Source organism: Haemaphysalis longicornis, unplaced genomic scaffold, assembly GCF_048455015.1.
Source record: "Haemaphysalis longicornis isolate Haplotype H1 unplaced genomic scaffold, Haemaphysalis longicornis Haplotype H1 scaffold_7, whole genome shotgun sequence".
NCBI lineage: Eukaryota > Metazoa > Arthropoda > Arachnida > Ixodida > Ixodidae > Haemaphysalis > Haemaphysalis longicornis.
In genome coordinates, this window is record NW_027526422.1 from 106,470,487 (window position 1) to 106,494,228 (window position 23,742).

Consider the following 23,742-nt stretch of genomic DNA (forward strand, 5'->3'; position numbering starts at 1 on the left):
TAGCCAAGGCAGCTTAACCTGTAGCGGGGTAATTGAGTAAAAAAAAAGACATCCCCCTCGCGAGGGGCACGATCAAATGCACAGCATTTCCGAGGGGGTGCGCCGGCAAGTCGTATTTCTTGATCGCGGGACCCGTGTCGCCATCTTTTGGAGGCGCGGGACAACTTGTGGCGCTTTCGAAACAAACGAGAAATGAGTGAAGGATATAAGGCGCGTTCGGTGCATCGAAATCTGTGTCGGTTTCGTGGCTCGGTCGGTAGGGCGCCGGGCACATTGCGTTCCGGAACGCCCGCGGCGTCATGGGTTCGAGACCGGGCGCCGGAAACTGTTATTTCTTCCTGGCTGCGGACTACGACAAGGCGCGCCTGCGGACTACGACAAGACGCGCATGCGGACTACGACAAGGCGCGCATGCGGACTACGACAAGGCACGCCAACGCCGCGTGACATTGTGAGTTACTAAAATGCTATGCATTTAAAAAAATAAATATGTACGAACACGTTATCGTGACGCGTGCTCCACGAAGCACTGATTAACCAAGGGAGTCACCGCGACCCGTCTACGCTGAGCAGACAACGCTTCTCTTCGCCGGAGGTTCGAAAAAAAGCCGTACAATTGCAAGATTTCGCCTTCGTGACACACGTGGGAGACTCGATGACGTGCATGCGTCTTAAAAGGACACTGAAGGGATTTGTAAACATTGCGGGATTACTACCGCAAATTGTAGTCCGGAGTCCACAGGCCATGTTTCGACCACTCTGAAACCGTTTACGCGAATTTATGTAGCAGAAAAATCAATTCGAAAATGTTGTCCTCCTCTCTGCATCTTCGTCCATTTTCTGTGGCGTTTTCGTGTGACGTCAGGAGGAGGTGACTTGGCTTGAATGCGCTACTGCACGGCTCACCGACCTTCCGGCAGAGTCAGTCGGCCCAGCGTTTAGTCGGCCGGCCGCCGACGGGTCGTCTAAATTCGTTCGCTCAGTTGAAACGAAGCCACGACACGTTTGTGAATGGAAGAATGTGCCTTTCTTTACTTTGTTAGTTTGTACACTGTATCTAGCTCGAAATCAAGGTCGCTCCACACAAGCGCACAAGCGCACATGCGACGCTTCGCTGACCGGTACGCTAGTAGGAAAATATAAGGAGTCTTGAAAGCGGGAGCAGAGTCAGCGAAGTCAATATATGCACTAAGGAAACAGAATCAACTGATCCTTTTACTGTACAGCGTAAAACTAGGGAGGACGAAGCACTTTTTTGCGTTGGGAGAACAAGCACAGCGGTCAGCAGCACGACCACACATTTGCGAACGCTTTCCTGTTTAAAAAATGCAATGTCTAGATAGGAGATATATTGAAAATTTGGAGGACGCTTACTGCACGAGCGCTATACAACAAATAGTCACCTAAGCAGCTTAAAACACTAAAACTAAATAAAGTGTAAACTGGTTATGCATTATATACCTTATATTTCCCAACCGTGCTGGCCCGTGGCCGAGTGGTCTCGAACAATAGGTATTATAGTTTGCAAGTCGGAAGTTCGAATCCCCTAGGGTACTTTTTTTGTACGCTGAATTTTTCCGTTTCGGCCGATGTTGCTCATACTGAGTTCCCAATTTTTGGCCCGTAACGTTCACTACTCCACGAGCGAGTTCACAGAACGCGCGCAGACTGACACTGACGCGCTAGCGAGTTCTCCTTGGCATGCTGTTGCCATAAGCACCGACTGCTTGCGGGCAGTGGGCCCAGGACAGAATCAGCAGACCCTTGACCTGGTGCGAACACGCTCAGGCTTTTTATAATACACGCATCAGTGACGAAAGCTCTAAATATGGGGTTAAAGGGCATGGCATTTGAGCGTCTGCGGTGACGTGGAGGGCGTTCATCCCCTGCGTAGGCCTCGGCTATGATTGCTACGATTCCAAGCCATCCTCGGAGGTTTTTCTTAGGTATTTTACAGCCGGAAATATGGCAGAAGCGCGGTATGACTATTACTGAGATATCAAAAATGCCCATCCAACGAGTCCGTTGGATTTCAAACATGTTGTTTTATGGCACCGAAACCGAAACTTGTTTGAATGCTAATCGTGGGCATCGTCCCATCACGGTGCACCCTTCCCGTCGTCACAACGTTTAGTTGGTGGGGCCACCGCAAACCGCGCATGGTATCTCCAGCTGTATAAAATGATTACCGACTTGCCAACCGGATAAAAGATGAAAAGTGGGTTAATTTGAGCCAGTCTACGCAGTGCAAGCATAAACGGGAGTTTGACAAATTCACTTCAGTGTCCCTTTAATGGCGGAGCCAAAATACACACAGGAAAACACGGGAAAGCAGCAACAAACTTTGCAACGAGAGTGTGTGCTTTCCGCTGCACGTAAAAATTTTGTACTTTGCGCAGAATATGTTGACCACACCATCCAGCTATTGCGTTTGTTCATTTAGTGTGCTCAAAATGGCGTTCAGGGCCCTTTGAATCGATAATGCTCGGTGTATGATCTTGCTGACTCCATATCTGTGTGCTGTAAGGCATGTTAGTCTCGTGAGGCGTCACAAACAAAGTCAATTAGTCGAAAATGGGCAAGGTGCAACTCATTTGAAGGAATCTGACGCTGCTGGTCTCACTCGGGCAGGAGGTGCAAATTTATACGCAAAGTCAGTAATTATAATGTACGGCCAAGGCGTAACAGCATCCACGGCAACAGGGGTGCTTAGTAAATCTTCAATAGGAGCTGGTGTAATTGGGTTAAAATGAAAAGTCACCGGGACAATCTCTGAGCTAGTGGCGTCAGCTGAGGCCACAACACTGCTCGCTGTTTGCGTGAGAAAGTTGGGTGAGTGGCTGTCCTGTTTTGTCCTTTGGTGTCGGGTGGTTTCCTCGCTCAGAACAGAGCGTTGACTCGTTGAAAGACTCCCCGTGGTGTGGTCTGCCATTGACGATGCTGATTCAGTACTTTGGTGCGTTGTCGCGGGCGGAGGATGAGACCTGTTGCTATCGAACCTGTACCGAGCGGTGGTCGCCAAGTTTGTGGCTGGTGCCCAGGTTTTTGCACGAAGTGTAGTCATAGTGGTATCCACAGTTTCAAATTGTCTAGAATTTTCTATAAGTGTGGTTCCTGGGACTCGTGGAGGAACTGATGGCGACCAATCTGGAAAGAGGAGTAAAGGAGTTAAACATAGTGTCATGTTACATGTCATCCGTGGACGCAAATTATTTACTCAACACTCTTTAGTCAGGAACAAGAATGCCCCGCGGAATTTCATCGTCGATTTTACTTCGCAAAGAAATACTTATTTCATTTATGCCGGTGCAGGCTGAGCAAACAAGGTGGTCAAATCTTTTAATTCCTGAATAACTGTGTGTTTTTTATAGAAGTATTACTTGCCTGATGGATTGGAGAATTCAAAACATAATAAAAACATGAAAGCTACCGAGAACACACCAAGGCAAAGTATGAGGCACTGCACGTGTTGCGTGTATTGTCTGCATAAAGCAGTTGACTGACCCAGTTGCATTTCTATCAGCTGGAACTCTCTCCCGAGGATTCTATTATGGTAGCGCCGTTTGGTTGTGCGAACTGTTGGGATATATTTTATACAACTCCCAGAGTAAATCACAACGTTTGCATATGTCAAAACTTTTGAACCTCATCGATTGGCTCCAGCACCAGAGTTACAGCTTCATTTTGAAGCGAAGGCATGAAAGGCTAAACTGCGACAAAATCAGATGCCTTCGTGACCGAACATACTCCTAAAGAAGGTCGACTGCGCCAAGGAAATGAAGTAGAGAGACGCACACTGGGTGCACTTCTATCTGGGATACAAACCAGGGTTTGCACACATGTCCTTACACCATGGCCAATTCTTGGCTCTTGATAACAAAAGGTAAACCAAGAAATACGCTGTAGGCTATTTAGAATTGTGTGATAGAAGCATCTGCGGAGTTTTACAGTACCAATCCGTACTTATAGAAATAGCAACAGTACGTTTACGCTAATAACGTACACGATGTGCCAACAAGGACGAATATAAAGAAAACACGATATTACAAGAAAACGCCGAAAAAAAGGATCATGGCAACAGTAACGATTCGTAACAACCGCGCCACTCTAGACCTGCAGGAGCTATTTGAGGGTGTTTAATACAAAACTAGCAAAGCAAGCTTTCGCTGTCGACCCGATTCTGCTGCCAGCGTTTATTTGCTGTGATTGACTGTTCAGCCTCTAACTCACCGACCGGTATGAAGCGTGGGCGACCAGGCGAGTATGCCGCCCGGCCTGGAAAGAGGCGGGTGTGCTGTCTGGAGCTAAATGTAGCACCAGTCGACGCAACCGCAACAGTTCAGACAATAAGGTTACACGCCAGACATATGTCCCACTCCTATCAAGGACATTTTCACAGCGCAGGGCGGTCCAATTACTATCATTCTAAACTTAAACAAACTGTACCGCCTAGACTTAGTAAAAATGCATTGTTTCGCTTTCCAATAAGTAAGCAGTCGTAGGCGTTACTCGGAAATTTTGAACTCATATTATCCACACAGTCTTCTTATACATTTAGTACTAATGAACGTCAAGAAACCACGGCACGCGAGGGTCCCTACGAAAAACTTGCCACGTTACCACATTACCACAAAAAGCTTACCAAATTGCTGGTTGTAAGGACGTAGGTTCACGTATAGTAATTACCCATCAGCTGAAGTGCCAAATAACAGAATTTTTGGGCTAGTTGTTTTAACAATGTGACTACGGCAACGCGAAACGGGGAAAAAACCTTGTTACCGTCTAGTTAATTGACGGCCGGAGACTGAAATAAATTTTGTTTGCGTGTTTGCTTTAGAGAAAGATACCGTACTTTTTGTTAGAATATTACACATTTTAGAAACAACTGCCACTTTTTTACAAGATTCCCTTTTGGGTTATCCAGGATTGATGCCGATGAAAATATTACTGTATTTCACTATTAGCAGAAGCTCAAAGAATAGTAACTGTTTTATCAAAACAACGCCATGCAAACCGCCAGTGCTCGAACCAGCGTTACTCGATAAGATAAATAAAAGTTGATTCGATGCCGAGTTGGGACTTTAACCATGTGAACTCACAAAGATAAAATTATTTAGTAGTTGAATGTCACCTTGTTTAGGCCGCCCGGTTGTGATTGGCAGCACTGCGGAGGACGTCGTCAGTTTCTGGCAGGCGCCCGCGTGACACGCACCTGGTTCCATCGTTGCCGTCTGCGCGGCAGATATAAAGTTGCAACGCACACACAAAAATCGGGTAAACCTTTAATTTGTACGTGGCGCAAGTCACCATAGGGTTTATCATGACGAATCACGAAACAGGAGTTGCAAGGGGGAGGCACTGTATAGCTCATTGCGACGTATCTTCTCACCACTCTAACTTCGGGTGATATTGTCGAAGCTCGATTTGCTTTTTTCAATGCGCGGGTTCCCGCGGCACCTCAGCGCTGAGGATCTCGCCGAAAATTGAGCAAATTGGGGAAACTTTTTCGAATCCGGCGTCGTTAAGACCTTATCCCCAGGACTGCTCTTCAAAGCATCTGTGAAGATTAGACAGGTGGCACCACCACCTGTGTCCCGAAATCGTCCCGATGTTAATGTGTATGGGGGCGGGATTTGGATGCTTCGGCCGCTTGACTACAGTGAAATTGAATATCAGGAATTGGACTGGGAAATTCGTCATTGTGAAGCCGCTGCTTTCGCCGGAGTGTTGCCAGGTACGGTGCAGCTGCTGTCGTACCCTCGGTAGTGATGCCACAAACGTGCTTGCACACGTGCAGATGATGACGCTAACAGGAAAGCACCATATTACTGTTAATATACCTCGAATGACGAAACCGATTTCAAGCCTACCTGGTATTGTGCGTCAGACTCTCTATTCAAAAGCGGTAGATGCGTACTTGGTGGAAGCCACATATGACTAAATGCGGGATAAAGCCCTCAACAAGGGAAGTGTACGCGTGACACCTGTCTTTCTGCTACCAGTTTGCTTCTTGATAAATTTGAATGAAAATTACGCATCGCTTGCACTCGTGTCGTTCAGGAAAGCTGTGTATAGTGCCTGTTTTAAACTCCATGCCCAACGGCAATGTTCTTTACAAGGTCTACGCTACCGTAAAACAGGAACTGAACAGTACCCCTACAGACGGCTGCTGCGTTTCAGCCTGAAATAGTTTATAACGATAAAACGTTCTAAAGTTTATTTCTGTTAGGATTATGTAGCCAACACTAAGTGGTGACGCTTAGAAGAATGAATACGCAGCGATATATTTTCGAATGCGTTTTCACTCACTTTTTCTGGCCTCGCACGTACAGGTGCTGTGCTCCCCTCTAAGAACAAAAACCCTTTGAGAACGAATTCACTTTCTCCTCTGTTCGAAAATAATACACCCGATTACCAAAACGCTAGGTCTTTCTTCTCAAAAGTGCGAAGGCTAATTTTTATCTGTTTAATTTAGGAATGAGTGAACAGTCAACTCACATATAGCATTTGTTTCATTTGCGGCTCCACCTGAATTGCATGGCTTCTTTGCGTCTGCCAGACTTCTGCATATCCACTCAACGCACAATTGTATGAAGCACTTCTAGGATATAAAACTTCGCCATTTTCTTTGAAAGAGGTTTCGCATGGGCGTGACCCTCCTGCAGCAGTTCATTACGATGCTCTAACAATGAGCAATGCCACGAAAAAGCCCCCTGATATGTCCATCACATTCTGGATGATCCTGGAATAAAGTAGAGTCCGCATGCGTAATTCATCGATATGCTCTCCACTTTAAGCATGAAATAGCATTTCTGCGATGAGGGTTCAATGAGTTCTCATTTTCTAAATACTTTGTGTACCCGGAAACGGATGGTCTTTTTGCATAGCGAGGGTGGCCATGCAGAATATCGTTTTCAATGCATATTTTTGGCCCGGAGCCTGAGATTTCTCGTCTACGGGACAATGTGATGTAATGTGATTTCATGATATAAGGCAATGTGATGTGCTTGCTCTGCACAATGTTTAGTTTGACACTGGGGTGGAGGCATAGGCACAAGTGATAACTGTACCCTTTGTGTCTTGGCTGCCGTTATCGCAATGCGGAGTACTCGGAACTGCTATCGAAACACGGAACAAAAGGGAGGAGCTTTACGCCGCTCCCCACTGCCTTGCATGCGTAACCATACGAACGGCAATTAAACTTCGTAGTTCAATATCTCGAAGAAGGATGAGCTAGAAGAATTCCGCCAAATGAAACTGTGTATAAACACTACTGCGTCTAACTTGTCAACACAAACATGCCTGCTCACTGAAGTCACTAAACGGTATTATTCAATTAGAGTTAATTAAGCAACCGACACCAATAGTTGCCACCTCATCCTGTCCCTCTGCGCGCATACTACTTTGTAGAGGTGGTTAGCGTAAGCGCTATTTTAAAGAAAAACTGTCGACGTAACTTTAATCCCCCTGTATATGTCTTCTAGAAGTCTTATGTAGGTATTCTCTATTCTCCGGTCTTTCAGTGCTGGTACCTCGGCGTCAGTGAGTACGGAATCAAACGCTTTCTCATAGTCTTTAAATGCCCTCTAAATGGGGTTTAGTGCATTCTGCGGATTTTTCTATCATTTGATTGACAACATGAATGTGACCCATAGTTGAGTACCCTTTTCTAAACCCAGCCTGCTCTCTGGGTGGTTGGAAATCCAAGCTGTCATCTATGGGGCTAACTATAACTTTGGTAAAAAGCTTGTACACGACAGACAGTATGGTTCCGTAATTCTTGAGCCCCTTGGGGTCCCTCTTCTTGTAACCAAAATAATAGTGGCGTGTCTACAGGCTACGGGAACTTTTTATGTCTTCAAGTATACCGAAAATAGTACAGCAAGCCTTCCCAAAGGAACATCTCATCCCTCTTTGAAGAAGATCCACGGTTATGCCGTTGCCACCTGCAGCATTTCCTCTTTTTATGCTTTTAAAAGCGTTTCTTATCTCCTCTTTAGTTACTAGTGGGTGATCGCAAGATGAGCTTGTACTCTCAGTAGTTTCCTCTTGTATAACAATCGTTCTGCTACTTTTAATACTTCATCCAAGTTGTGCGTGATGTTACCTTGCTCGATTCTGAGTACGCCCATGTGGTCTTTGCCGATGACTAGCTTTCTCTTAGTTGCTTTCAAGCTCCCCCCATTTGCAGCGTATCCTCTATGACTGCCATGCTATATGTCCGAATGTCATTTGTTTTACATCTGTTAATCAGTTTCCGCTAGTTCAGTCTGATCTGCTCAACTTGACATTTTCAGGGTCTTACATTTGGCAATTATTTCCTTCGTCTTTTTAGGTAGTTTTACAGTTGGTTCCCTACATATTGCTTCTCCCACACAGCTGCTGCTGATTAACTTATTCCCGATGTTAGGTTCTCATCTAGCCTGTCTACGCTGACCTGGTTGTGCCCGTCTCGTCTAGGAGCGCGAATTTGTTTTGAAGAGCTATTTTAAACTCATGTGAAATGGCTCTGACTGACTCTATGCGGACTTTCTGAGTTTTCACGAGATTTCTCCTTTCACTTTTCACATTCAGCCTTAGCTTGCATCTATCATTTATGAATTTTCATCATCCACCGATATCGCTGGTTTGGAGATTTGTGCTCGGCAGCCGAAAGACGGTTCTCCTCCGGAACTTCTTCTCTCAATATAAGCATAACAATAAAGTTTGGAAGCTTGGCGCCAGCCTGTTCTGTTGGCAGCGTTTCAACATGACTTACCTTTGTGAGGCCCAGTCTCTGTTTCTCCTTCTCTGTGTATCTCTGCAGATATGTATATATCAGTATACGTGCGTGTGCGCGTGTCGTGTGTGTGTGTGTGCGTGCGTGCGTGTAGGTGTGTGTGGGGGATGCTTAGCTAATGAAATAGCTGATGACAGTAACACCTAAATGCAATCATAAGTAATATATGTGCGCTAAGTGTTCCCTTTATTCAAATGCAATCGCTCCAAATTCACTCTAGAAATTTCTATATCATTCCTTTGCGATGAAAGCCCCTTGGCGGGAAACCGGTGAGCTCATCTGCAGTGAGTGTTATATTCAGGAATTCTGCATTACGACAGATTACAGAGTGAACGCCCTGGGTAAAGTTGGTTGGTTAGGCAATCAGGAATCATTACGTTTAGTTACCGTTACCTGCCGCCAAAAATGCGTGATTAATTTATATGCTTTATAATAAGACAATTAGAAAGGGTTTATAAATTTTGTATTTTGAAGGGTTCATGTTATATGACCACGAATACCTATTTCATGTTCACGAAACCGTGTTTTATTAGGTAGAAAAGAAATTCAGTTTCACGCACTGCCTGAAATCCCCGCGTGCCGCGACAAACACGTTGATAATTAGAACCAGACGGGACAAATGGTTACGTCACACTGGAATAAAAAAACAAAAAGCGTCCAGGTCATTTTACGTAGTGCAGCCATATTTAATGTTAGCGTGGCTCCCCTCAATTCTAGAGTCTTTTTCTCGAATTTTTCATCACATTCTTTTTGTATCCTTTTCCGATTCCTTCTGTAGCCATCGAGCGAGAACCTCCCGTCTGCAGCACACACACCATTTACGCGGCGTGTTACCAAGCAGAGACTTCTTCATCGCGCAGCATCCTTTCTTGATGACTTCAGGAGGCTTCCCATTGGGAAGGGATGACGTCTCCTTGCAATGACGCGGGACATTTTAAAACAAATATGATGTTTCCAGCCATATTCTAAAACGTTCCGTTCATACGGAATTATGAGAATGCCGAATTCATACGTAGTATTATTCACCCAGGCGTAACTAATACAGATAATCTTTCGAAAACCAAACGAATCACAAGATAAGTCAGAATATAGACTTTTGACACAGTTTTTGTAATTATGTCTGATTTAAAGCCCGAATTTCAGCACCATACGTTTTTGGTGTGCTTTCTGTATATTCCTTATATACGGAATTTATACGGACCACGATTTTGCATTGCTGGCTGTCGTACAATAAAACCTGTCTAAAAATATTTTAGCCTAATGCCGTAGTTTATTATCATGTGTTGCGGACACATTTACCTGTTTTTATCTCGGCGAAGTATCACAAAAAGTAAAAAGTTCATTTTTCCGTAATCCCGTGCATAGTACGTAACGTTTCAGAAGGCTACAACCGCGACTACACCTGCGGCACTGATCTTTGAAAGGTCACACGCACTCCTGAGCAATGTGTTGGTGTTTTTACCGAGCTTCACACAACTTCGAAGTACAGGAAAGACGCGAATCTTCGAAGTGACAGCACGTCCGCTAACACGTAAAAACGTTACGTAAGCTTACTTACATTACATGGAGTACCGTCATGTTTGTAGTCAAATTTGGCGAAATGACCTTTACACCTGACGAAGCACTGGAGCAGAGCACCAAATATCCCGTCAACCTGAAAAAGCAGAATAAATGCAATATAGAAAACATGGGGCCAGGTGTTTACTCTCGGACCGAATACTAGGTTAGCACTTCGCCACCATTTCATAAGTAACAGCACAATTCGACGCGAGTAAACATTCATGTTGGCGCGGGGTGACAAGAACAGAATGTGGTTATTCATCTTTGGTGTGCCTCAAAGCATCGGCCTTCCCCAGAAAACAAGCAAAAGTAAATCATTGTATAATTATCAGCCAGCATTATTAAAATATGGAGCACACGTAAGCCGTTCTTTTAAGTTGTGAATATGTAAGCATCCTTGCTCAGCTCGATGCCTCAGACGGTTTGCTTCGGTCTCGGATCGTCGAAGTACTTCGCCCTCTTTCTGCTACAGAGGCGGTTTCTTCGTGGTCCACTACGCCCTTAGCGCTTTTAGAAGATGGCTTCAACTCGTTTAGCCGCTACTGCTTCTTGGCTTTGGGGAATCGCAAAGGTGAGGATGGTGAATTTTTTTTTTTGCCAGTATGTCCGCTCGTTTGGAGGCATTACTCTGGGTGTTTAGTTCTTTTGCGGCATACAAGCTTTTGTGACCATATGGACGAACCTTTCGCTACTGAAGAGTTTAGGTTAGCGCTGCGAAACGCCTCACCCTATGGAACGCTTCCCAAACACAAGGGTTGCAACCAATTTCTTCGCTTCCAACGCACACGCCTGCTTTTTTGACGCAAGGGGCCATTTATTGATTTCGCTTTGACTGGTTCCCTTTGTAGTAACTTCATTATCCTAGTTTTACAGCCGCATAACCGTACTTCTGGTGAAGCACTCGTTAAAAGCAAGCCCCGCTAATGGTAGTGCTCGCGCTGAGAAAATGAGCAGGCGACATAATTACCATAGACGAGAAATTATTAAAAATGCCCTGTTAAACTTTAAACGCTCATTGTTACTGTTTCTTCTGAAGCAAATGCTCACAACACGGAGGGTTATTTAATATTCATAACAATACTTGATACGTTGACCTAGTGAGGACACTCGTCTAAGCGGTCCTGGTAGCACCATGCGTTTCCAGGCAACGAAAGGTCCCTCTAAAAACCTAACCCAGGCGATAAGCACAAACACATACAAAAATCTACAAAGGTCTTTTAAAGGGACAACCAAATACAGCTCATTTCATCAGAATATTATGCTGCTATAAGAGGTGTTTCAATAAATAAGTATAATGTGTATATATGCATGGAAAGGAAGGCGGGCTGAAGCTACTGAAGGTTACGAACTGAACATGCCATGTGTGAACATAGCAATTCTAGACTGCAACGACTCAATGGCACATATATCCGTACGCAAGGATGTAAACAAATACACGAAAGAGAAGTAGGTTCAAAATGAATTTGATATAGAGGCACAAATACTGAAAAAACCTAGTATTGTATAAGTCTTCAATCATTGCCTACACCATTTCCTCGGTTTGTGTGGCCACCATTCCTTTGCACGGGAATTCAGCTTGTTGGAGGTGTTTCGCATGGAATGTCTCAGCCTCGTTGGTAGTTTTTTAGCGTCTGTATGCGAACAAATGGTCTCATAGGATTCCGTACCCGAGAAGCAGCTACTGCACGGACAGGTGTATTGCTGAACAAAGTTACTTATTTATTTTTATTTACTTTCTTCCCCATGCTGACCGACGCGTCCACCTTCTGAAATAATGTTTTGTTATGTTGTGTTATTTTTATTTATTTATTTATTTTGCTGGTTTGTTTATTTTTTATTTTTATTTTAACTCAAGGTCAATAGACATTGCAGAGTGTAGTGGTTATGAAGAAACAGTAAAAAAGACCAACACGGAGTAAAAACAAAAAGAAAACTACAATAATACTTTTACAGTCAGTACGAACACCTCGGTAATGTCATGAGCATTCCCGGGGTGTTCTTGACATTACCACTAACATTACCATTTGAGGTCTAATGAATTTAAGAGGTACCCGGGGCATGGAGCACGATGAGATTGTTGGTGCTTGTATCGGGAAGATCACCCAGGAAGTTGCGCCTCAGATTAGTCAACTGTAACAGCAACTCTAACCTCTAACGACGTTAAAAGGGCATGGAGCTCGACGTACAATAAGTATGAGGGTGCTTGCAAACAAAGAACCGTTTTCTGTATCTTTTGGACGTTAAGGCTTACACTTTGAAGTTTAACGACGTCATCTCATGCGCCCAGTCAGCCGTACGACTGTCATGTCGCTTGGATTTGCAAACAATGTTTTGGGATAAGTCTGACGGTACCACTAAAGTTGCCCTTTCAGAGAGAAAGAGAGAATCTTTTTTTTTTAGTCTTTCTATCTCAATCGCCATAAGATCCCTAGCTTCCTACCCCAAATAAACGTGGTTGTGATTATAAATAATATAGAGATGATGTTGCATATTCTGATGCGTACTGATGCACTCAGTCATTTGCAGTTGCTGGTCAAAACCCGAGTTTCGCAGGTAAGGGAACAGGTACGCGATCGCAAGGAAATAATGAGGTTCTCACGCCTTCTTAAATGTAACCAAAAAATCTTCCAATAATTCTTTGGAATCTACTGAGGCAGTGTTCTCTTTCTTGGAGGTTTACTTGCCACGGAAAAACTTGATAATCCCCACAGCACGGGCTCTGAAAACGGTGGCAGCAACACGATGGAATGCCCAGTACGTTTTAACACAACCAGGAAAAGAACATTTTCGTAACTTCGAGGTTGAACAAATGTGGACACATTAGGAGCAGCATAATACGGGAATACTTGGGCTTTTCTATTCTGCTTGCACGTATGGTATGATAATCATGTGAAATTTCTATCGTACCCGCCAGCGCATTCAGGAAAAGGCTTTCCTTTAGCAATGTAGTGGCAAACAGGAGGCCTTAAAGATCGTCGTCGAAGAAGGGTATGATCGCCTAATCCCCAATGCTGCGAAGCAGGTGCTCATAAAAGGAAGCGAACTAAGATTTGCACTGGAAGTAGTAGTACTTACATTTGTTTAAGGATTTGCAGAACGAGCGTACGTATCTGTCGAAATAAATATTTTTCCCCGCTGACGATTTTGCTGGACGCTCGGTAAGTTACATGATGCCGATGGATAACAGGACCCCGTCACACAACTGTGGCTCACTTTATTACCGACATCCTCATATGATTATTATTAAAAGCAATTACGGCCTTTAGCGGAATAACAGACTTGCCTGGGCATTTGTGGAGTCAAGTTCGCAGTTTACCAGTCTGTTTTGGTGGAATAACTCTACAATTTTATGTGCCCATTCCCGTTCACCTGAAATAAGAAAAGATCGTTGTTTGTTGGTTCTTAAGCTGAGATATTTTATTGAAAACTAGACACTTTCGGTACAAGCAATAAAACGTGCGACAACGCTTTCTGCAACCGGTGGCAGGAGTGACGCCAGCGTTGCTGGTACTTACTGCATCTTTTTCAACCCGAAAAGCATCCTCAAACTTAATTACAAGGCAATGGCAATTGAAGATATCCATCTTCTGAAGAAGTAAAGTGCCGAACGTAAGGGAAAAAGCAAGGACACATGCGATGTCTGCACACAGTGACCCAAACTTGCACTTGATGATGATGATTGGGTTTAAATGGAGCAAGGACGACTGAGGGCAAAGAACGCTACACTGCTAATTCCTGCTAACACCTGCTATTTTAACTAGGGCCAGATATCTTTCCTCGGTCGTAAGAAAGCATAGTGTAGATTGACCGCTTTGAAAAAAGCCTACATAAATAGTCAACAATTTTGATGAAGTGCACCGACCGGTTCGGCATATTGTTATTTATTCGCACAATACTGTCAATCCCTAAGGGGGATTATAACAGGAGTGAGCATATGCAATCAAAGTTTCAGAAAAGATGCGCGACTTGCGCAAGCAAAGCCAAAGAGGTTATCGCAGTACTACTGTGCACATTCTGAGTAGGCATAATGAAAATCTTACACTAAAAAAAGAAAACAAGTATGCATAATGAAACAATAAAGACACCAAGATGCAAGAAAGCATCAGATTAGATATATTTTAGGGTATTCAGGAAATTCACACAGTATGAATGCACGAAGGTAAACAGAACGCCATCCATCAAGATTCACAACCCAGCACACTTTTTTCAGCAAGTTGAAAAACTTTTTTATTGGTTGGCTGTTGAGCCATAAGAGGGCCTATAGAATTTCATTAACGAAAGTTACAAGACCTCAAGGATAACTGTTCTTGAAAGTTCTGGTGTGCCCGTCTGTGAGGCTGTATGCGATATTCTTCTAAGCCGCGGCGTACATTTACACTGCTTTTCTTTAAGGTTTCAGTGTGTATGGAGTAACCGGTAGTGAAGCTTCTAAATTCCATTGCTACAGGAGCATATTTCACAAAAACTGTATAATATTATGAGCCATTCCGCTCTGCGAAAGTGTATGAACTGAGAAAGCTTTTAGTACACGACATGTACGTGACAAAGGTTATGCGTGGCACATAAACTGTGTTCCAGAGACTCACCTATACTTTGTTAGAAAGTACGTGAGAAAGCACAATCTGTGATTTTTTATCAAAACTGAGTATTTTGAGCCGTCAAAGAGGCTAAGTGTGCAGGAATGTTTGGCGTTGCTTTCAAGAAATTATAGATTCGTTGGAGCATGCGCATTTTGTAGTACTATTTCAATCAAACTGCATTATATTTTTAAAATAAAATTATAATAGGAAGTAACCTGTCAGAATTTGACATGTGCCGTAACATGTTTCTTGGAGAAGAAAAATGTTATTGTTGTTCTCCATAGTAGTCGTTCCTCACACTACAGTACAATAGTGGATCTGCCACAGAGAGAGGGAGAAAACTTCTCTGTTAAGAGCAAATAAGCAGTGTCAGGAACCCATTGACGGTGCCCGCTACGACGGCCCCAACCAACGGAACCTGCTCATGGAAGTAAAAGCGGGGTACTGGGTGGGGTATATTAACAGCAATTTGTTTTGGGTGAAACGGGGGGAAGTGGGGGGGGGTGGAGGGGGGGGGCGCACGTATTTGTCTGAAGCTGCCCAAGTGAGCGCTCCTGGCTTTTGGTAAGGATTTGTGCCGCGGAAAAAGCGAATATGTTTGAAGTCCTATATTCCCTGGTGTAGTCATTAGAGAGGGAGATGCAACTTGAGCTATTGAGCAGAGTTTACTGGCACTGTGTTTATCTTGCGAAACTTAACTGAAATTACGCGAAAACCAGTCACCGAGAATGTTGTGTTAATCAACCACTTCAATACATTATTATTGTAGGGTAGGCTACACCACGGCGTTGAAGTTTTTTATACCTCAAAACAACGCTGCTTTTTACTGTAATTATCGGGCAGTTGGATTGTGACCACGGCGAGAACACATGATCGAGACAGTTACATATTACTGCCAAACTAACGACAACTCAGCAAGTTTTTTATACCTCAAAACAATGCTGCTTGTTACTGTAATTATCAGGCACTTGGATTGTGACCACGGCGCCAACCCATGAACGCGACTGCCAATCTAACGACAACTCTGCTGTCATCTGCATATCTGCATATCTACAACTCTGCTGTCATCTGCATAAATTCATACCTTCTTAAACGGAAACTGTCACGAATGTTTAGAATAAAAGGAAGGGGCCCCACAACACTACCTTCTCGAACGTCACAAGTTTGCTGTATCCTGATGCAGCAAGCTGTATAGAGAGAAATGTTTAAAACTCGGTACGGTTAAAAACTGTTCCCGCCAGTTTCGCAGTTGTTCTTGTGCGTGGTGGTGTCGTTTTTGTCGAAGTAAGCGGATTCAATACATCCTGTGCATTTGTTAACAATCTTGCATTTCTTTTAACAGTCGTCGGAATAGGCAAACGGCGGTTGCGCCTAAATAGAGGTCTAGGTCTGATTTATCTAACAAAACAAGCTACAGTGCCCTTAAAGGGAGACTGAAGTGAATTTGTCAAGCTCCCGTTTTTGCTTGCACTGTTTAGTCTCTCTGAAATTAACACACTTTTCACCGTTTATCCGGTTGATAAGTCGGTAATTATTTTTAAAGCCCGAATGAAGGAAACCTACCGTGCGCGGTCTACGGCGGTAGCAGCAACTAAATGCTGTGACGTCGGGAGGAGGTTTACCTTGATTGGACGATGTCCAAGCTTAGCATTCAAATAAGTTGTGGTTTAGGTTCTGTAAAACAACATGCTAGAGATCGGGCGTTATCGTTGGATGAGCATTATCGATATATCAATAATCGTCATACCGCGCTTCTGCTATGTCGTTGGCTGTAAAGCGCCTAAGATAAGCCTCCCAGGACGGCTTGGAATCGTAGCAATCCCTAGCCGAGGCCTACGCGGTGGATTAACGCCCTCCGCGTCCCCGCAGACACTCAAGTGCCATGCGTTTTTTTACCCCATATTTGGAGCTTGCCTCACTCATGCGTGTATTGTAAAACGCTATTTCGCACCAGGCCAAGGGTCTGCTTATTCTGGCCTGTGCCCACTGCCCGCAAGCAGTCGGTGCTTATGGCAACAGCACGCCATCGAGAACTCGCTAGCGCGTTAGTGTCAGCCGGTGCGCGTTCTGCGAACTCTTTCGTGGAGCAGGGAATGTTACGGCCCAAAAATAGTGAACTCATTATAGAAAACATCGACCGAAAACTAAAAAAAAATCAACTTACAAAAAAAGAACGTACCCTCGGGGATTCGAACCTAGGACTTGCATATTGTCATACGTGGCCCTCCAAACCACTCGGCCACGGACCAGCACTTTTTTCTCTACTGCATAGAAAACTACACTTACTACAGCCTACAAAAGTTATGAGTAATCCAAGAAGATGCACATCACTGCAGCTAAAATAAGCCGTCCGTCAAACCTCCGGCAAACAGACGCACGCGTCCAACAGATGCAGACATTCTGGTGGGTCACTTTGCGCCGCATGAATGCTCCGCACCAACGCAGCTTGCTCCCGAAAAATGGACTTTGTTGGGCGAGGGAGTTCCGCGTGCCTGTCCGTCATGCGGCACTTCCAGAAGCTATGCAATCCCATAACCACAAATATACCATAAAGAACTCAAGTAACATCTCGAAAAGGCAAGAACCGAATTGTATAAGGGGTAATGTCCATGTCCTTTTTAAGAGTTCGTTCCAATACATCCCAGAAAAACACCTCATCCCGGCACAAAACAAACAATGATGAATAGTTTGAGGTTGATTGCATAAACGGCTATTGTCAGACCAAAGAATGAACACTCCTTTCTCGCGCAACCGTGTTTTCACTGGGAGGGTTGATTTATGGAGCTTAATAAAGAAAAACGTTTTTCCCTTTGGAGGAAGACACATACCTGTAACACGCTTCAAAACACTGTCTTTATGGTGGCCGATGTAAGGCTAACGATAAACCGGCACTCGGAACAGACTCTCTAATAAAGTGTTTGTCAAAGCCTTCCTAGATAGGGTAAACAGATATTGCAGGGAAAATCTCGCAGTAAGGAAATGAAAGGTGTCGACACCTCCTTTAAAAAGCCCCATGGTGGCTTCGTACTAACTTCATCAATGGAAAGCAAAAAAAGGTAAATGGAAACTTATGCGCTGTTGAATGACGTTTAACAGAAGTGGATGATGCGTAACCTTATAGAAAAAAAAAAACGACATAAAAGCTGGTGTACAAACAAATGTGTCAGTCCAGCACCCCCAGACACTAATGGAAGAAACAAATTGTCCCTACGTAGAGGTTCCCATTGAGACACCCACATAAATGTCGCAAAAACTCTATGTAGAGCTTGTGCTTTAGAACGCGCACAATGAAGTAACTGCAGCCCATAAACAAGCTTTGCTACAAGGAAAAAATTACAAACCTGCGCAAGCGCAAACACAAAAATTTCTCGCCCCATTCATGCCTGAGAGGCTCGCTTGAGTTTTTGGAGTGCCAATGACCAATGCGGCCTGGTGTTTCGTATTTGGTGCAAAGGTACACCTAGATATTCAAGTGCGTCCTTATCCCCAGTAATTCCAGCAAGTAGGGAGGGTTTCGCACCCCATTCACCAAACCGAATGCCTTTGTTTTTTTTCCTATTCACAGCCGCTCCAGACGCTTCACAAAACTGCCTGGTCAGATGAATGGCTTCTTGGATGTTTTTTTATCAACACAAAAATAGGGAATGTCATCAGCGTTACAAAGAACCCTAACCTCGCAGCATAGTAAAGAAAAACCCCTTACTCTTTGACTCTGACTGAATACTAAGGCCCAGACGTTCGAGGTATAAGGCAAACAACACGTGTGAAAGAGGGCAGCCCTGTCTAACACACGACTTAATTGAAAGTGCCTTAGAACGCGGCTGACGACCAGTTGTGTGGTGCACTGTTTTTTTAATAAAGCTGGATACCTCTTAACAATATATCCCCTATATTTGTCTCTTCCAATAGTGCGAATAGGAAATCATGAGAAACGCGATCAACTACCTGTGAAAGGTCAATTCGGAGAGGGACCACCTGCTCTGCCGAATCAGACACACACTCCAATATTGAACGAGCAACATGTATGCTTGTTTGAATGCTCCTACTTGAAATACCGCAAGTTTGGTGAGGTCCTACTAAACTAGTGATTACAAGTTGAAGGCACCTGGATACAATTTTTGCAGAAATTTAGTCTACGTTGCAGAGAATTATTGGCCGATAGCCGTCAACCATTTCAGCTTTTGTTCCTGTTGCGTTTTCGGAAATAAAATGGCGTGTCCCATATAAAAGGTTGGCGGAAAAACGTTATGGTCGTATGCTTCTGTGAATATGTCTAACAGAACGGGAGCAAGGATAGCAGAGAACTTTTGATAAAACTCTCCACTCAAACCATCTGGCCCAGGGGTCTTGTTTGTCTTAAGGTAAGATATGGCAGCCTTAATTTCTTCGAGTTTAATAGGCCCAGAAATCAGACCGCACTTATCGTCTGACAGCTTAGGCAGTAAATCAATGAGGGAACTCAATTGTTGCCCCCGAGCCAAAAGACTTGACCCAGCAAATAGTGTGCTGTAATGGTCATGGAAAGTCCTAGCAGTTGCAGTTGCTTCGATGTACCTCATACCTTTATGTTGAATTTCAATTACTTTCTTTGCAAGTGATGACTCCCGCTAATCACTTAGTGAACGACGAGTGGGGTAGCTATCAACTAATTTTTCAGTTCTCGACCGAATAAGAGAGCCATGCTAATTTTCGGTAATCTATTGCAGACGTTTTGCTTTAACAATGCCAATTTCCTCCACACCTGATCGCGGACTCACGGCTTCGAGTTCATGAAGCCCAGCCAATGTACGAGTTAGTTCCCGTACATAAAAACGTCTTAAAAACGAAAGGCGAGCGGACTCTTCCATTGCGCGATTGCATACCTCCTGTTTGGATACCAGAAAATGAAATATAAGGTATATAATGTATGACCAGTATACACTTTTATTTAGGTGTACCATTTCAAGCAGTTTAGCTTACTATTTGTTGTATAGCGCTCGTGCAGTAAGCGCCCCACAAATTTTCACAATATCTCACGTCTAGAAATTGCATTTCTTAGAAGGAAAAGCGTTCCCAGATGTGTAGTGCTGCTGACAGCTGTACTTGCTCACCCAGCGCAAAAAAGTGCTTCCTGCTCGCTAGTTTTACGCTGTACGGTAAAAGTTTCAGTTTATTTAATTTTCTTAGTACCTATAATAACTTCGCTGACTCTTGTCCCGTCTTCAAGTGGCCTTATATTTGCCAACGAGCGTTCCAGTCAGCGAAGCGTCGCATGTGCGCATGGGCAGCGCTTGTGTGGAGTGACCTGGACTTGGAGCTTGATATAGAGTACAACCTAGCAAACTAAATAAAGGCACATTCTACCATTCACAAAAGTGTCGTGGCTTAGTTTTAACTGAGCGAACGAATTGCGACGACCCGTTGGCGGCCGGCGGACCGACTGGGCCGACTGACTCTGTCGGAAGGTCGGCGAGCCGTGCAGTAGCGCAGTCAAGCCAAGTCATTTCCTTTTGACGTCACACGAAAACGCCACAGAAAATGGGAGAGGTTGCTGAGGGGAGGACAGCATTTTCGAATTGATTTTTTTCCTAAATAGCTTCGCGTAAACGCACTCACAGTGGTCAAAACATGGCCTATGGACTCCGTACTACGATTGGCGATAGTAATCTGGCAATGTTTACAAATCACTTCAGTGTTCCTTTATTACAATGAGAACGCTATAAATCACGCCAAATTTTTTTATTCTGTAACCCATATAAACTCAACCTCCGACCGTACGCAAAATAACAGTTAGGGTAATTAGTAAGATACAAGTACTAATCTAAACGGTACAAAGATAATCTTCTTACGCTAACTTTTTGTTACCTTTTTGTTAACTTTTTGTTTTGTAACTTTTTGTTACCTATAGATTTTTGAATACAAAAATCTTGCACATAAAAGCTGGTATACGCCATACATAAGACAAGTTAAGGGTATTTTGTGAACGAATATGTTTTCCTAGGCCAGTTTTGTTTATTAGTGGCAAGCGCATCAGCACGTACGCTCGAGCAGGCGTCATGATTACAATAGGTTGAGCATAACTTTCGCCTGCATGTACAGGATCAGCTCAGGAAACGTGCGTACTAGAACGTTAAACACTGACGATCCGAATCCTGTTCCACGAAATCTTTGTGACTATTAATTTTATCTTTGGCGTCACTTTCACGACATGCTCCATATCTCATAATCTTGAATTGATATTTTCACGTAGCCGAGGACGACGCAGGGTTTTTTATACAACGAGTTTTCTGAGCGACTTGTGCTACGTGATGGGCATGAACAGTACACAATCAGCAAAGAGCGTTCAACAAAGTGGAACGCGCCGTTAAGCGTCATCAAATCGCTTGTCGCATTGCTTTCCCTGCGAGCATTATTTCAGTCCTGTCCTTTATTTATTTATTTATTTCTTCATTTTCTTAAATACCTCACAGGCTCTCTTACGAAGCATAGAGTAAGGAGCGTACACAGGAAAAAAGTCTAGTGAGTGCAACTTGTGCCACATTTTAAAGCAATACACTTGGACTAACAATGATTGCGCAAATGAGTAGGAGGGGTTATAGGCAAAAACAAGATTTTAACAGTCGCAAACAAAACACCATGAACAAAAACAGAATTGAAGAAGTTAATACAATGCAATCGAGATAGATGTATCAATAATTGTTTGTGAAATGTTGCCGGATTAGTTAAATTGACAATGATGTCGGGAAGGTCATTCCAGAGTTCCACGGCACGAGGCAAAGCCTATGCAGTGAATAAGCTGGTGTTTCCAAAGATGCATGTGATGCTTCGTTGATTGTGCAATCGTTTAGACATGCGCAATGGTGCTGTTAGTGGGAAGGGTGGTGGGCCGGACTCGTGAATATATTTATGAGTCAAAGACAGGAGGGCAACTGTGCGCCTTATTTTAGATGCTGTAATCAAAGGTCATATTTTAGTTGTGTGACACTCGAAGGACCACTGAAAATGCATCAAAGCACCAACGAATTTAAAGAATCATCGAATTGAAAGAATGCTCGAATCATGAAGAATCATCAAAAATTTAAAGATTCACCGAATTGGATCGAGAACACCATCGATTAGAGAACATGCTAGTCAAGTGTTAGAAGGTTGAAACAGTTTCGTTAGCAAACAATCCGTGTCACAAGACAAAAAATTGCAAATGCGCTCAGCTCTAAAACGACAAGACAAGCAGGCGGCACGAAGCATGGTAAGAAAACATGAACAGGAATGTTCGTGGGAATATTTTTTTTTCATCACGCAGCATAAAAACTTATACCTCGCTTGTACCACAGTGCGCTTTCAAACAATGTATTTTTTACTTGGTATAAAACTGAAACGACAGCATGAATGAACATCAGGCAACACTGAGAAAGTACATGCCCTACTTTGCGGCTGGACCGTTCAAAGCAGGTGGCGCATAAAATGGATGAATTCCAGCGCTATTTTTTTGCAATGAAATTGAAACGAGGTTGTTAGCAAAATCTAACATTTTAGGCTAAAATTTTTTTACAGCTGCACATCAGCACATTGCAAGACAAACATTCACGCAAATAGTTAGTGGGTGTCATTTAAAGCTTCACTGCTGCATATTTGCATTACAGTCGCTATGGTTAATGTAGTATGTTTATACTAAGACGAAACATTTTCAAGGTGAATGCTTCATTATCAACCATATTCTGCCATGCAGCTGCTAAACTGTGATGCGATGTTCGAACAGCAACATCAAGGGTTGCATTTGATAAAAAGAGGTCTAGGGATTGCCCCTCAATACGTTTTGTCAGCACGGTAATCTCACTAGGGCTGGTGAATAATAATTATCTTCCGAGAGGAAGACAAAGTACAGTGACTTTGTTAAAAAACTTGCTAGGCACTTATTTGAACTATCTGGGGAATAAAATGTAATGTGGCTCAGACAGCGGTGACTTGCCTGAAACTTGAGAAGAAACGGCCAATAGGGAGATGAACACTGCGACTGTGGCAGCACAGATGTTAATTCGTGCCATTCGCCTTGAGTAGATGTGAAGCTGACCCTTGAAGCTTATTCTTGACGGTGTTCAGCAGGGAGTTGGCTTCACGTTGCGCCGCGAGCATATCGTGTGCCAGTTTCGGCTGTTGTTGTCAAGGCAGCTGTTATTCCCACGTAGTTGCGGTGTGTCTATTCCTTATCGGGGTTATTACTTTCCGGAACGTCGAGTGTAAGGCAAACACTTATCCCTTTCTTCCTTGATAAGGAATCGCTGGTCCGATTCAGCATACTACGGCGTAACGTAAATGCAGGGATGTCATGGTCCTTCTTATACTGAATATTGTGTTTATGGGTACTTTTGACGGCAGAGTAAATACCACCACACTTCAGAGAAGCAACAGTCGAGATAGCGGTGACCCTAATTTTAGAATAATGGGCGAGTACAGGCCCCGAGCTCCACGTTTGCTGCAACATCTGTCGCTCCTTTTGCCACGCTTGCAGGGAATAGAGGCTCATGTGGTTTACCATTGTAACTTCCTGAATGCGGCGCTCGTGCCGGGAACTACGTCGCTGCAAGTGAGCATCTCCAAGCTTTGAGAAGCTGTGCGTGATGCTTAGCGTTGTGTTTTGACGTAGGGCATTGGGCGTTACACATTTGCTAGCCTGTTGTACGCCTCGTAGCTAATGGGTGGTTTAAACGTGTGAGTAGTTTGGTTGGTTATGTCGATGTCGACACTAAACAGGATTTCGCGATTCACCCGTGCGTGTCTGTTGGCAGTGGTCGCACAGTGGCAAATCTTCTTGAGTGGAGATGGGACAGATGTGGTTGGGTGTGTCGA

General features: G+C 43.8%; 1 protein-coding gene across 1 annotated transcript; it reads right to left on the reverse strand.

Annotated features, from left to right (window-relative positions):
- Positions 1-342: 342 nt before the first annotated feature.
- On the reverse strand, positions 343-23,063 carry LOC144146780 (uncharacterized). The gene is made up of 5 exons (XM_077678709.1): positions 22,865-23,063; positions 13,623-13,708; positions 10,338-10,433; positions 5,132-5,231; positions 343-3,147 (listed from the first exon to the last, which is right to left on the reverse strand). The coding sequence occupies exons 1-5, from the start codon at positions 22,938-22,940 to the stop codon at positions 2,591-2,593; spliced, it is 915 nt and encodes a 304-aa protein (XP_077534835.1). The 5' UTR covers positions 22,941-23,063; the 3' UTR covers positions 343-2,590.
- Positions 23,064-23,742: the final 679 nt, after the last annotated feature.

What these genes read in the sequence shown, in the direction of transcription:
- LOC144146780 (XM_077678709.1), bottom strand. Translation starts at nt 22,940, where the DNA reads ATGGCACGAATTAACATCTGTGCTGCCACAGTCGCAGTGTTCATCTCC. An exon ending in CGTTTCTTCTCAAGTTTCAG is followed by an intron (nt 13,709 to 22,864) that starts GCAAGTCACCGC and finishes TTCTTATTTCAG; the next exon opens with GTGAACGGGAATGGGCACAT. An exon ending in AACCGGGCGGCCTAAACAAG is followed by an intron (nt 3,148 to 5,131) that starts GTGACATTCAAC and finishes TCCTCTTTCCAG; the next exon opens with ATTGGTCGCCATCAGTTCCT.